Genomic DNA, 12,564 nt, shown 5'->3' with positions numbered 1-12,564 from the left:
ACCTTGAGCTCTGAGATGGAACGGAGCAGGTGGAAGCCGACTTGGGCTTGGCAGGGCACTCACACCGGGTCGGGCCAGAGGAAGCTCAGCCCAGCCAGCCCTTCCTCAGAGTTGGCATCCGCTGGGTGTGCATTTGTGTGAAGAGTCGCGATCAGCTAACCGGTGTGTCAGTTCTCTTGCTTCGCGGAGTTCGCGACTTTCGCGGGGGCCGACCGCTTCCCGCGAAGGGACACACCTGTCGGTGACCGCGCTCTTACCGTCCAGACCCAGATACTGGCTTCATGGCGTTAGCCGTAGGGGCTTGTCCCTTACGGGTGAGTCCGCTCTGTAGTGGGCTGACGTCAGCGAAGGCGTGTCCGGGTCCCGATAAACAGTGGGCGGGGCCCGCGGTAAGGTGTGCGGAGGGCTGGTGGGGGGCTCGGGGCGGGGCCTGGGGGCTGTGACGTCACGGGGCTGCGCGGTGCGGCTCGCGCGCGGGTAGGTAGGCGCCGCTGCGGGCAGCGGTGTTCAGTGAAGGCGGCAAGCTCCTCGGAGCAGCCTCTCGCTTGGCGACATCCCGCGCTGCCCATCATGTCCCTAAGAAGCAGCCTCTCGCGTCTCCTCCGGACGCAAATGCATTTCGTCCTGAAAAAGTCGGTCCATTCAGTGGCTGTGATCGGAGCCCCATTCTCACAGGGACAGGTGAGAACTAGGACGTGGCACCGTGGGGAAGGGTCCCCACCGCGCCCCAAAGAGAAAGCGGCGGCGGGGTGGGAGGGACGAAGAAGCGAGGAGAGGATGGGGAGAAACGGAGAGCGGACGAGCTGGTGGGTTCCCGCGATTCGGCATCGGCAGAGCTGCGGGATTTTCTCCGATAGAATATGGGGAAGGAGGGAGGGATGGAGGGCACCTTGTGTGCGATTCGGACGGGGAACAGCAAGCTGGCGGATATCTGCGGTTTCGCCCGGAGGAGCGGGAAAGTGGTGGGTCCCGCTTGGGGTGATGGAGGAGAGGGAAGGAGGAAGAGGATTCCACAGAGGAGCTGAAGGAGGAGAAATCGGCATAAATCCCCGGTGGAAAAAAGAGGGCGAGAAGGTTAAAGAGAGCGACCTCTAAGGATACAGGGTCCATTCTCAGAAATAGCATTAACTGTAAAGGAAATTGACGCTGTCGGCTCTAGCGGCGGGAGGATGGGAGCGGCTGTTTTGTTCTGTCTTCAGTGAAAAACCTGCAGTCGTGGAGACCTCACTGGTAGAGAAGCCCGAGATCTGGCCCCAACCATCCGATCTGACCTGGGTCAGCCTAGCCTGTCTTGGTCTCCGTTTACCCTTCCCACGAGGGGTTTGGAAGGTTGATTTGATGCCACTGATTGTTGTTTTCCCCTCCTTCTCTGCAAGTGTGTGAAATAACCAGAACTCATGTGAAAATGATAATGTCACAGATTTTCAGAGGGATCTACTGGGAACTAAGTACAGTAGTCCTCCCTTGGTTTTGCTTTCTGAGATTTCAGTTACCCACGGTCAACTATGGTCTGAAAATATTAAATAGAAAATTCCAGAAATAAACAATTCGTAAGTTTTAAATTTCATGCTGTTCGGAGTAGTGTAATGAAATCTCAAGCAGTCCTCCATCCTGGCGGGCCAGGAATCATCCCTTTGTCCAGTGTATCCACTCTGTATGCACTACCCATCCTTTAGTCACTTAGCCTTCTTGGTTATCAGATCGACTGTTGAGATACCGAAGTGCTTGAATTCAACTAGCCCTTATTTTATTGTTATAATTGTTCCATTTTATTATTAGTTATTACTCTCTTCCTGTGCCTAATTTATAAATTAAACTTTATCATAGGTATGTATAGGGTCTGGTACTATCTGCGATTTCAGGCATTCACTGGGGGTCTTGGAATGTATCACTTGCAGATGGGGGACTGCTGTATAGTATAGCAGATTTCTGTATTTTTGTGAACTATAGTGGTCTTATTTTCAATCGTCTTCCCTCACATCTCACTGTAATTTATGTGACAGAAAAGAAAAGGAGTGGAATGTGGTCCTGCTGCTATAAGAGAAGCTGGATTGCTGAAAAGGCTCTCCAATTTGGGTAAGTGGCTGGATCTGAGATCTGTGTGCAGGGTGGTAACAGACCAGGTCAGAGTCTTCTCTCTTATATCCAGGGACTGCACAGTGTCAGCTGTGCACGGACTTGGGGAAGTGTCTCTCCTCCTTTGGATTCCATCTGCAGGTTAACATCTGTGAGCGTCTTCAGGCAAAGTCTTGTTGCAATAAAGAGTGTGTGGAAGGCAGGGAGGTGGAGTGAGCCAGGGCCTGGAACAAGCTGCGACTGACTGTAAGTGTGCTAAGAGTGAGCTCCAGTCCTAACTGCACGGTCAACCTTTCCCCTTGAAATTCTAGCTTCCCTAACTCTATCATCCGGTGCTTATGATTCATCAGTCTACTCAGTTTCCTCTCTCCAAATCATTAATTTCTTCCCTAGGATTAATAGCTTTATGTTAGGTTAGTGTTTTTCAAACTTGCCTGATTATGAAACTCACTTGGGTTACTTGTTAAAAGTACAGATTCCTAGGTTCCGACATGGAAGTCTGGTTTATTGGCACTGAGATAGGACCCAGACAAGTATATTTTCACAAACACCCCAGGTAGTTGCAGTAAAGGTGCAGTCTTGTAATTAGGATAGTACTCTAAACTTACAGAACAGAATTAAATCTGACCCAGAGATAAGTGCCATTTATATAGTAATGGAGAACCCTTCTTTTAGTAACAGGGCACCAAATTCCTTACCTTTATGGTAAGAAGTTTTTTCCTTATGTCTAATCCAGATGTTTCGAATTGATGTTCAAGGCCATTTCCTCTATTCATATTAGGACCATTCATATATCTTTTCTGGAGCTATCAGTGCAAAAGGTGTGAGAAGCAGGGAGCTGTAGGTCCTGGGGATAGTAATACAGAATCTAGGTAAGCTACAAGTCTTTTCCTCATTCTTGCTTTGAAACCTCCTCTCCTGATCATTGATTCCATTCCAGAGGTGGATCATCTTCTAAAACACAGAGGAATAATAGTCACCGAAATCACCTTGAGTTTAGTGTCTTTCATATGCCTCTGGCTACATATGGATATGGTGTCTTGGATTGAATGTTCAAAACACTTCTTATTAAACAATTGCAGTACCTTCTTCAATAGGGCCTCTTAACCATTTTAATTACTCTCTAATTTCACCACCAAAGATGAAAGATAAATTAAGGTTTAGTCTAATGTGTCACAAGTAACTTAAAGGGAAGTTTTTATTCCCACTTATAAATGAGGATACTGTCCCTTTAAATCAGCTAGACACATTCTGCTTTTTAAAAAGCATTATTTTACACTGGAAACAATCTCTGGTAATCACTGTTTTTTAATCCTGGATAAACTTCTAAAGCCCATCTGATGAACTGGGCCTGGCACTGCTTGAATTGCCTGCTCACTGCTGGATTCTGCCTTAAGAGACTCCTGACAAGAATCAGTTCCAGCCTCTTACACAGGAGACATAATATTCAGCGCAGGCTGCTGACTGAGGGGGAGGGGCACATTTGTAGCAGCCTCTCTTATTCATGCTTTGTAGACCTCCTTTCCTGTCACAGCTCATGGTATTTTTCCACTCCAACCTGGGGCAGCCATTCTCCCTTAAATACTATGCCTTCTAATACCTCCTCTGTAAACTCTCAACCTAAAGTAATGGTGAAGCTTCAGTTTATTGGTCTTCCTTTTCACTTTTAAAAAATATTTTTTGTTTTACAATTTATATCCTTACCCTGTAGCTGATTGGTCGCCCAATATTACCAGCACTCTAAAATAGAATCTCATTATATATTAATAAGATTGTGGCACTCAGCAGATTTCCAGTATGTGGTTGGGCTAATCTCCAGGAACATGTTAGAGAAAAGTATTCAGAGAAGTTTCAATGGCTCTATTCTGAAATAGTACCAAAATAACTTAAGTCCTTTGAGCACTTTCAAATAAGCAGGATGGGTCAAATTTCAAGGGAAAGAAGACCCAGGGAAAGGCAAATTTCACAAATCCCTTTGTTTTCTTGCCTTTTGCTCTGATGTCACAGGCTGTCCATGTTGCCATGGCATCAGTTAAACTTTCTGTTTTCTTGGATGAATGTATTTGACCTGGTATCTGGGTTTAGTAAGGACATTCAGTGATTCTTCTCTCAAGTAACCAGTTAATTTTCGTATAGAAAGAGAACCTGAGAGAAAGAAAGAGGCAGTTGCTCAGGCAAGGCTCAGATGTAGTACCTCTGCTCCTGATTCTGGTAGCTCTGATAGTCATGGTAATTTGCCCGGTCTTCTTCAGAAGTAGAATGAGTGTCTGGGGGAAAGACAGCTCTAAACCAGGGATGCCCAAACTTTTTTCAACGTTTTTCACCAAGGGCCATACGCGGTAAAATACACAAACAGCCGGGCCACTCACTCAGGTGAAGTACGTATTGCCTCACCTGGTTTATTTAAGTAAACTAAATATATTTTTGGAATTTGCTGCGGGCCAATTAACAATGGATAGTGGACTGCAGTTGGCCTGCAGGCTGCAGTTTTGACACCCCTGCTCTAAACTGAGGTGAACAGTTTGAGCTCTCTCTCATTGTAATTATGGCAATTTGACCCAGCTGTGGTATTGAAAAGAGGTGACAGCCTCTGGCACAACTGTCTAAATTAATGTGCCACTGTGACCAGGCCAAGTGTCCTGGAGTTCAGGAAGCCATTTTGGAGCTATTCTGACCCTTTTGGTACATTTATTCCCACTTATTTGTCCCAATTTGGGACACTTACTCTTTCTGTTCCATTGGTGCTCCATTAGAACAGGAATCTCTTTGCTTGAGACCCCAAGAATCTGGTCTGCTTCAGTAAGAACTGATAGAGGGCCTGAGAGAATTGTTTAAACATAAGGATCTGAGGGGTGAGAGCCGTTTATCTGGAACAGATCGATATGTGAGTTCAGGGGTCTGTACTTGCTTTCAGTGGTTGGTAAAGAATGTTAGTAATGAGAGCTTGGGTGTATGCTAGTGATGCTTCAGCCTGGGTCCCATCCTACCATTTCACTGAAACCATCTTGAGGAAGCTCACTGATTTGTCAGCCTTTATTTTGCTGGACGTTCCTATTGCACAACTGACCGTTTTATTCTTGAAATATTCTCTTAGCCAAGACTCTACTCTCCCCTGAGTCTCCTCTCCCCGTTGACTGGTCCTTCCTCTTCCCAACCCTAAATGTTGATTTCTCCAGTGTTCCTCCAACTTTGGGCTAAGTAGCCTCATTTCACTCTCAGAGATGTCTCAAACTCAACTTGTTCAAAACAAAATTATCTTCTCCCTCAAATCTGCTTCTCCGGCTGTCTTCCCATTGTCTGTTTCACAGTATCATTCATTATCTAGTTACTCAAGTCAAACTGCAAGACCATCACGATTCTTTTCTCCTTCCCTTTGGTCCCTTTTACCTGTTGATCACAAAGTCTCCTTGATTTCCCCTTCTAAATCATCAGAGTCCTTCTCTGTGGTGGTACTGCTCTAATTCTGTCCTTACTCCTGGCTGTAACTTTCCAATGGTTTCTCTTGTCCCATTTTTGCCTTTCTCAGTTCACAGTCTTCACTGCCACCAGAGTGATCTTTCCAAGACTTAGCTTAAAGTCTTTCCTTGGCTTTCTTTGCATGTATCCATGCTTCTCACTCTTGCCCTATGCTATCTAATTTGCCATATTATTTATTTTGGTGTTCTTTTAATTGGCTTTAAAGCTTCATACTTTTATTTTTAAATTTTTAAAATTTAGTTAAATTTATTGGGGTAACATTGGTTAATAACATCTTGTATTCAAGTTTCAGGAGTACAGTACTATCTATAATACAACACGTGTATTGTGTGCTTACCACCCGCAGTCTAGTCTCCTTTTGTCACAATATACTTGACTCTTTTACCTTCTTCATCCTCTCCTTACCCCAGTCCCCTCTGGTAACCACCATACTGTTGTGTGTGTGTATTGAGTTTGTTTTATTCATTTGTTGTTTTCTGTTTTATATGAATATAATGGAATACTACTCAGCCATAAAAAGTGATGAAATATTGCCATTTGTGACAACATGAATGGATCTTGAGAGTATCATGCTAAGTGAAATAAGTCAGATGTAAAAGGACAAGAACCATATAATTTCACTCATACAAGTATCCCACATACTCGTATTTCAATATATATTTTCAAAATACAAGAATTCTTTGAAAATGTATCCACAATACCATTATTGGTGAGACGAGATTGTAATGGTGGCACTAAATCTTTTGAGATTTGGATCTCTGGTATAATTTGATTTAACAAGTGTAATTTAGCTTGGGTAATTTAGCTTTGAAAACTTTCTTTTCTTTGCCTTCCTCCCCTCCTGCCAAACCTTATACATTTACTACGCAGTTTCAATGGTTCTGTTTACTTTGGCCATGCAGGCCCTGTGACTTGGGAGAGGTTTTGCATCTGTATGGGATTCAGATCTCTAACAGTTTTCTTTTATTCCATTGCCTGGCCACAATATAAGCTAGATGATCAGGACGTCTGGCCGGCCAACAGAACTCTTAACTTTAACACCACACAACTAGGCCTTTTCTGCTGGGGGCTACAAAAGTAGTCCGAGACCCCCAGTGTCCAAGCCTTAATGGCCCTAAGTCAAGGCCCGGACCTCTGGGAACAGTGCCGCATGTGCTTGGCTACATTTCCTTAGTCTACCTCCCCCATCTCCTTGATGATCCTCTCTTACCCCAAGTTCCCCCATGGCCAAGACAGCCTCTAGACTTTCCTCCTCCCCAGGCTTCAGCACCCTCTCCTTCCTCTCCCTCTGATTCTTCCGCCTCATCCCCTCCTGACTTGTTCCTTTCCCTGTCTCCTGCGACCACTCCCTCTTACTCCACTGGTCCCGTTCTAAGTCCTGCAGGGGCCACCTGCACTGGGAATCATTGTAAGGGAGATGGCTTTTGGACCCGAGTCTGCCATCCTCCCAGAGTGCTGGCATTCGGAATAAGCTTACTTTTAAAATAAATTCATGTTATCTCTGTTATAAAATTTATCAAGAAAATAGTTTGGATAATTAACTTTAAAATGCCAGAGTTAAGAACTAATAAGTGACGAAAATAAGGTTTTAGATGCAACTTGTCAGTAATAATCATATATTCTGGATGCTTGGATGTGATTTCCCAGCATCTGTTGGTAACTTAAGATTTTAGTTTTGCTAAGTTATGTTAAATGATAAAAATTATCGAATAGGTATTTCAAGATAATGAAATGCTGAAATATTAATTATTAGTAGATAGGTCTGAGTTCATCTATTTTTGTCTTGTCACAGGAACGTTAAAAGATAAATTAAGATATGTTAATAAATATATCCTTTATTTTATTACAAAAGCCTATGCTTTTGAAGTTGCAAAATATATTCCTGGATTTGCCAGTGGAAATACTAATTGCTTGCTTTTGGTTGTCAGTAAAAATTGAGGTTCTAAAGGTTATAGATTCTAATTAATATGAAAGGAAATGATGTGTGTTTTCAAGGAAGGTATATGGTATGGAAATACATTTTTGAAGGAATTGAAAGAAAGTAGGTTGTCCTAAAGATGATTATTTTTGAATGAGTAAGAGACAAACTAAGAGGGACTGGGAAAGTTGTAGGTTTGAAAATCCTTGAGAGAGTTTTATGTATACTTAAGCTAACTATGATTAATTAAGGAAATTTGAATATCAAAGGTAAGCTAGTAGAGTTGAGTTTTTTTCCTCTCTTCTAAGTAGGACAAATTTCTTAGACTATTGGTCTGCTATTGATATTATAAAAATTTCTGCCTAAAAAGCAAAGATTGTATGTATCATCATCAGAATTTCTATGTTTTATATTGCCCTAATCAGGTCCTTGGTTACTAAAAAAAACTAGATCTTTACAATATAAGAATGAAGTTTTGCTAATAATTATGTAAGCTTCCATATTCTAGGACTCCTGAAGTTCATGTGCCCTTCTCATGTCAGATAACAACGATTTAACCGTTTTTACCAAAAACCTAGATAAGTCAGGGTAAATTAATTAAACTTGGCCTAATATTTTCCCTGACAGAATATTATAGTAATTCTGACCCATTGTTACATCTTAATGAAAAGGCACAGATCCTAGAGAAGACCAGGGAATTTGTTACAACATCTTTTACAACCGAGACAGGGAAGATGAGGAAAGAAAGGATCAGTGAGACTGGAGACAGGCCAGAGACAGGCCAGACTTTGCTGCAGGCCAATGCCACCTCAGGGCACCCTTAAAACCCCAGAAGAGACACACCAGGATATAGGAGCCCAGACCACGAGTAAGGAGTGTCCTAATCCTCCAAAGCAGCCATGCCCCTTGTGCAAAACAAAAGGGCACTGGAGGAGGAATTACCCCGTGCTCTGAAGGGAGCGGGGACCAACTCCTTTCCCACAAATGGCTATAATCAATTCACGGCCTGAAGCTCCCAGCAGCTCCCAAGCTGTTCTCACACCTAAAAAAAAGTTAATATCTAATACCCAGTATTGTAGAAATATAATTTTTAAAAAAATCTCCCAACTGAGAAAACCTGTCCACAAAGTTAGAGAAAGAAAACAGTTTATTATTGAATAAGCATTCCATCAAGCAATCTGCTAAGAGATTGCAAAGACAAAGAAATCTCACCCTTTTATATAGCCATGCAGGTGCAACCCATTACACGTTTTCAAGATCAATGATAACTGGTCCTCCAGTAAGAGGACTTGACAGTACCTTTTGTCGCGTCACAGTCACATAAAGCTCATCCTAACTTTATCATGGAAATTGGAGTGGCAACCTGTGTTAGTTGATTGGCTTGTTCTGGAGGGGAAACACTTCTTAACACAGGAGGTAGTTTTGCAAATTGGAGCAAGGCACCCACTACCTGTGCCCACAGAAGCCAGCCAGTCTCTTACTCTCCCACAGGAACTGGGAGGTCAGAGCCCTAGATGTCTGCATTTCAAAAAGGTGGTTCCCAGGTCCTTGAGGAAACATTCCTGAGTTGTGAGAATGGCTAGAGGCTTATTTAGTCATTACAAAGGTTTACATTTGAAAAGGACAGAGAAAGGAATTCTGAAACAAAAGGGAGGGGAGAAGTCTATTCCCGTATTTTCAATAAGGACAAGTAATTAAGTCCATTTTCAATTTTTATCTGCCCCTACACCAGTTAATGTTCACACTGCCCCATTGACTTAACATTTTATATTTATTTTTTACCGTTTGAGTTGGGGTCTAAATTGATTGATATCTCTTAAGTCCCTTATAGCTCCCTCCTTTGTTATTTACTTTTTCCTTGCAGTTTACGTGTGGAAAAAATTACGTATTTTGTCTGCAGAATCTCTCAGTTTGGATTTTGCAGGTCGCATCCACATGTCATGACATGTTCTTTTGTCCTCTATTTCCTGCAAATTGGTAATTGGATATAGATCTTTGGTCAGATTTAGGTTTATTTTTTTTCCCTGGCAGTTCTGCTTCATACGTAGCGGTATACACTTCCATCAGAAGTGATGTTATCAGCCATTGAATATTGTCAATAATTGATCCATAAACTTGTTTCCATGTATTTTCAACGGGATAGTCTCTAACACTGACATGCTAATATGTCCAAAACTGAACTTAAGATCTCTACTCCCTTCCCATGTCTTTCTCATCTGGTGACAGAACCAGAAAGCTGGAGGGCAGACCCATTGTCTCTCCACATCCCCCTTAAGCATTGCTAGAATCTCAGTTCTCTCCCATAGCCCCTATGTGGGGCTGCTCTTCTCCAAGCCAGTCTATTTCCCAAAGGACACCGGGGCAGTAGATCTGCAGTGAAGATTTGATTTGCCACTTCCTGCCTTGAAAACCTTAGGATCTCCCTAGTACTTTTAGGATCTGTACCCTTCTCCCTCTTCCTGACTCATCTGTCTACAGTTCTCCTGAATGAACCTAGGGGGATTATAAATTGTTCTGAGAGGACGGAAGATATTATGTACCTCTTCTGCCTGGTAATCCTTTGATTCCTGGCTCAAACCTTCAAGATTCAGATATCGCCTCTTCTGAGAAGCCCTTCTGGCTCTTCCAGGACCTTCCCCTGTTCCCACCATGCCTTGGGCGCAGCTGCATCCTAGCAGTTAGCACTGGATTGTGCTTTCCCTGCCTGTGTTCTCACCAGGTTGTGACCTCCTTGAAGTCTGCAGCCATACTTTATATCCCTAGGATTTAGCAGAGTGCTAGGCACACAGTAAGCACAGAGTCAGCTTTTATTGAAGGAAGAAAGGGGACAAAACATCTGGAGGGGAGCAGAATTTGCCATTTAAAAAAAAAATGCCTCTCTGGGCTATTGATTATTTTAGGCTGGTTAATTTAAAGAAATGGCAAGCATGGGAGAAGCTTAGTAGAAGTTACCTTTTGTTTAGGACATTTACATTTGTAAAGGAAATCTCCATTTGTAAGGGTGTTTCTCTCACTAGGCCTTCCTTCATTATCAGTGTAGAAAGTAGGGACTTAAATCTTCTTAGCAATTTTATCCTTGTTTACTGTGCTTTCTCTGGTCTCCTCCCATAACTGACTCTCCACCCCCAACATCTTGTGTCTTTAGCTGAAGGTGGTATTTCAGGTGATGGCTTCTGCCATGTTGGTAGGACTCAGTGTTCCTGGATCTATCCCATGTATACAGAAGGTATACATGTTATTAAACTTGTTTTTTCTCCTGTTAATCTGTATCATGTCAGTTTGATTATTAGACCAGTCAAAAGAACCCTGAAGGTAGAGGAAATTTTTTCTCCCCATACATCCTAGGTTTCTCCTGTAACTTCTGTTGACACAAGAATGTCCAAACCTATAGAACATTTTTATGAGTTTATTTGAGCTGTGGGGGAGAATAAACTTTCCTATACCCTCAAGGTTATATCGGCTGTTCTAATAATCAAATAGACATGAGACGGATTAGCAAGAAAAAAATAACCAAATTTAATTACTTACATATGTATGGGAACCCACATAAATGAGAGAGACTCCACACACAGGAGAAGTTCAAAGACAGAGGAGAAATGAATATAAAAGACATTCTGAGCTAGGGATGAGGTAAAGTGCCTGGGGGACTTCAAAGAGTCATTCCAGGATGATAAGAGCAGATGTTTAAATAGAAGTTTGCCATTCCCTATAAATAGGTCAAAAGAAGTTATCTCTGATAATATCTTATTATGGGCAAGGTCCCTAATTTAAATTCTAGGTAGGTAAGGGAGGGACAGAACTTTCTCTTGAGTGCAGCTATAGTTGCCTTTAGCTCAAAAAAGGTGGATAGCTTGTTCTGAACCCCCACAGAGCCAAATAGAGCAGGCAAGATCTCAACAGACTGAGAAAATGCTCCCGAGGATGACAGTTTTGCAGTTTCTTGTATACATTTGGAATTAAGGAGGGAATATAAGGAAAATTACATGAAGGTGGGAGAATGAAAGGCAAGGGTTGGATTACAAAATAATTAAGATTATGTGCTCTCACAATTGTCACCCCAATAAACTTTAATTAAAAAAAAAAAGATTATATGCTCTCTTGAAGGTGGTCATACCTCCAAGGTGTCTGAAAAAGAGGATTACTTTGTTAACAAAGGTGTGTTAATCTAGATGCACAGAAAGAATGGACAGGGCTGCTTAAGGCAAAGATAAGGTCTTTACTAAAAGTTCTGTGCCTGGGGCATGACTACCAGTTAGGAATTTATGATCAGATCACCCTGTGAGGTTACTGTCAGTCATTGGACTTGTCAGATTTATTGGAATCCCATTTTGGTCCACAATTCATTCACATTGTGACCCATGGGATTTTCCCAGATTACAGTTTCCTTTATCTCAAAATGATTTGCACTTCAGAAGCCATCTGGTTTCCCAGGTGTTTAAGACTCTGTGACTCAAAGAATAATGCATGTATCAAATTGTTTACCTTTTACGAAGTGTTTGGCTACCAGTTGATGAATTTATTCAAGCTAAATGTTAGTAGGTGATAATAGCCAGTTATTGCCTCCCCACCTTTAAAACTTACTTGGTTTTGAACAATGACCTGAGTAGCTACTAATGATTGCTGCTTCAAGTAACGCCGACCTCTAGTTACTTTAGACAGATGTTGCATTATTCCTTCAATATCCAAAATAGCACAGTGTAGAGGCCCAGAACCTAAAGGATTAGTGTGGTTGGTTTAAATTGTTTAATCCTTGAATAAATTTACTTCCTTTCTATTAAGGACCAAACTCTTGGAAGTGAGTGCATGTTAATATAATAGGTGTGGTAATGCTCAGATTTGAAGAGAAAAAAGACAGAATCTTCCTGGCTCCCCAACTCACCCCTACAGGCCAGAACCAATGAATAGGAAGAGAAATAACACCTTCCTGTGTGACCCAAGAATTGAGTCACAGCAGGGTGCGGCACTGTGGTTAGGGCTTTCAGAGGATTGGTATTCCAAGATTTAACTAGCTGTCAACATAAGAAAAGTCCAAACCTGTAGAGATTTTTATTTTGTTGTTGTTTATTTGAGCCAAACTGAGACAACTGCCAGGA

At 42.2% G+C, this 12,564-nt stretch overlaps 1 protein-coding gene across 2 annotated transcripts in view; it reads left to right on the top strand.

The window, feature by feature from the left end:
* Positions 1-452: 452 nt before the first annotated feature.
* ARG2 (arginase 2) overlaps positions 453-12,564 on the top strand; it is a 27,880-nt gene continuing 15,768 nt past the window's right edge. The window contains exons 1-2 of one of the 2 annotated variants that reach the window (XM_033107134.1): positions 453-681; positions 2,004-2,076. In XM_033107134.1, coding sequence (XP_032963025.1) covers positions 571-681; positions 2,004-2,076 — 184 coding nt within the window. In that variant the 5' untranslated portion in view covers positions 453-570. The remainder of the gene's footprint in view (positions 682-2,003; positions 2,077-12,564) is intronic. The other variant, XM_033107133.1, reaches the window with a different exon arrangement.

Source organism: Rhinolophus ferrumequinum, chromosome 6 (assembly GCF_004115265.2).
Source record: "Rhinolophus ferrumequinum isolate MPI-CBG mRhiFer1 chromosome 6, mRhiFer1_v1.p, whole genome shotgun sequence".
Classification (NCBI taxonomy): Eukaryota; Metazoa; Chordata; class Mammalia; order Chiroptera; family Rhinolophidae; genus Rhinolophus; species Rhinolophus ferrumequinum.
This window is presented reverse-complemented; position numbering and strand designations above follow the sequence as displayed.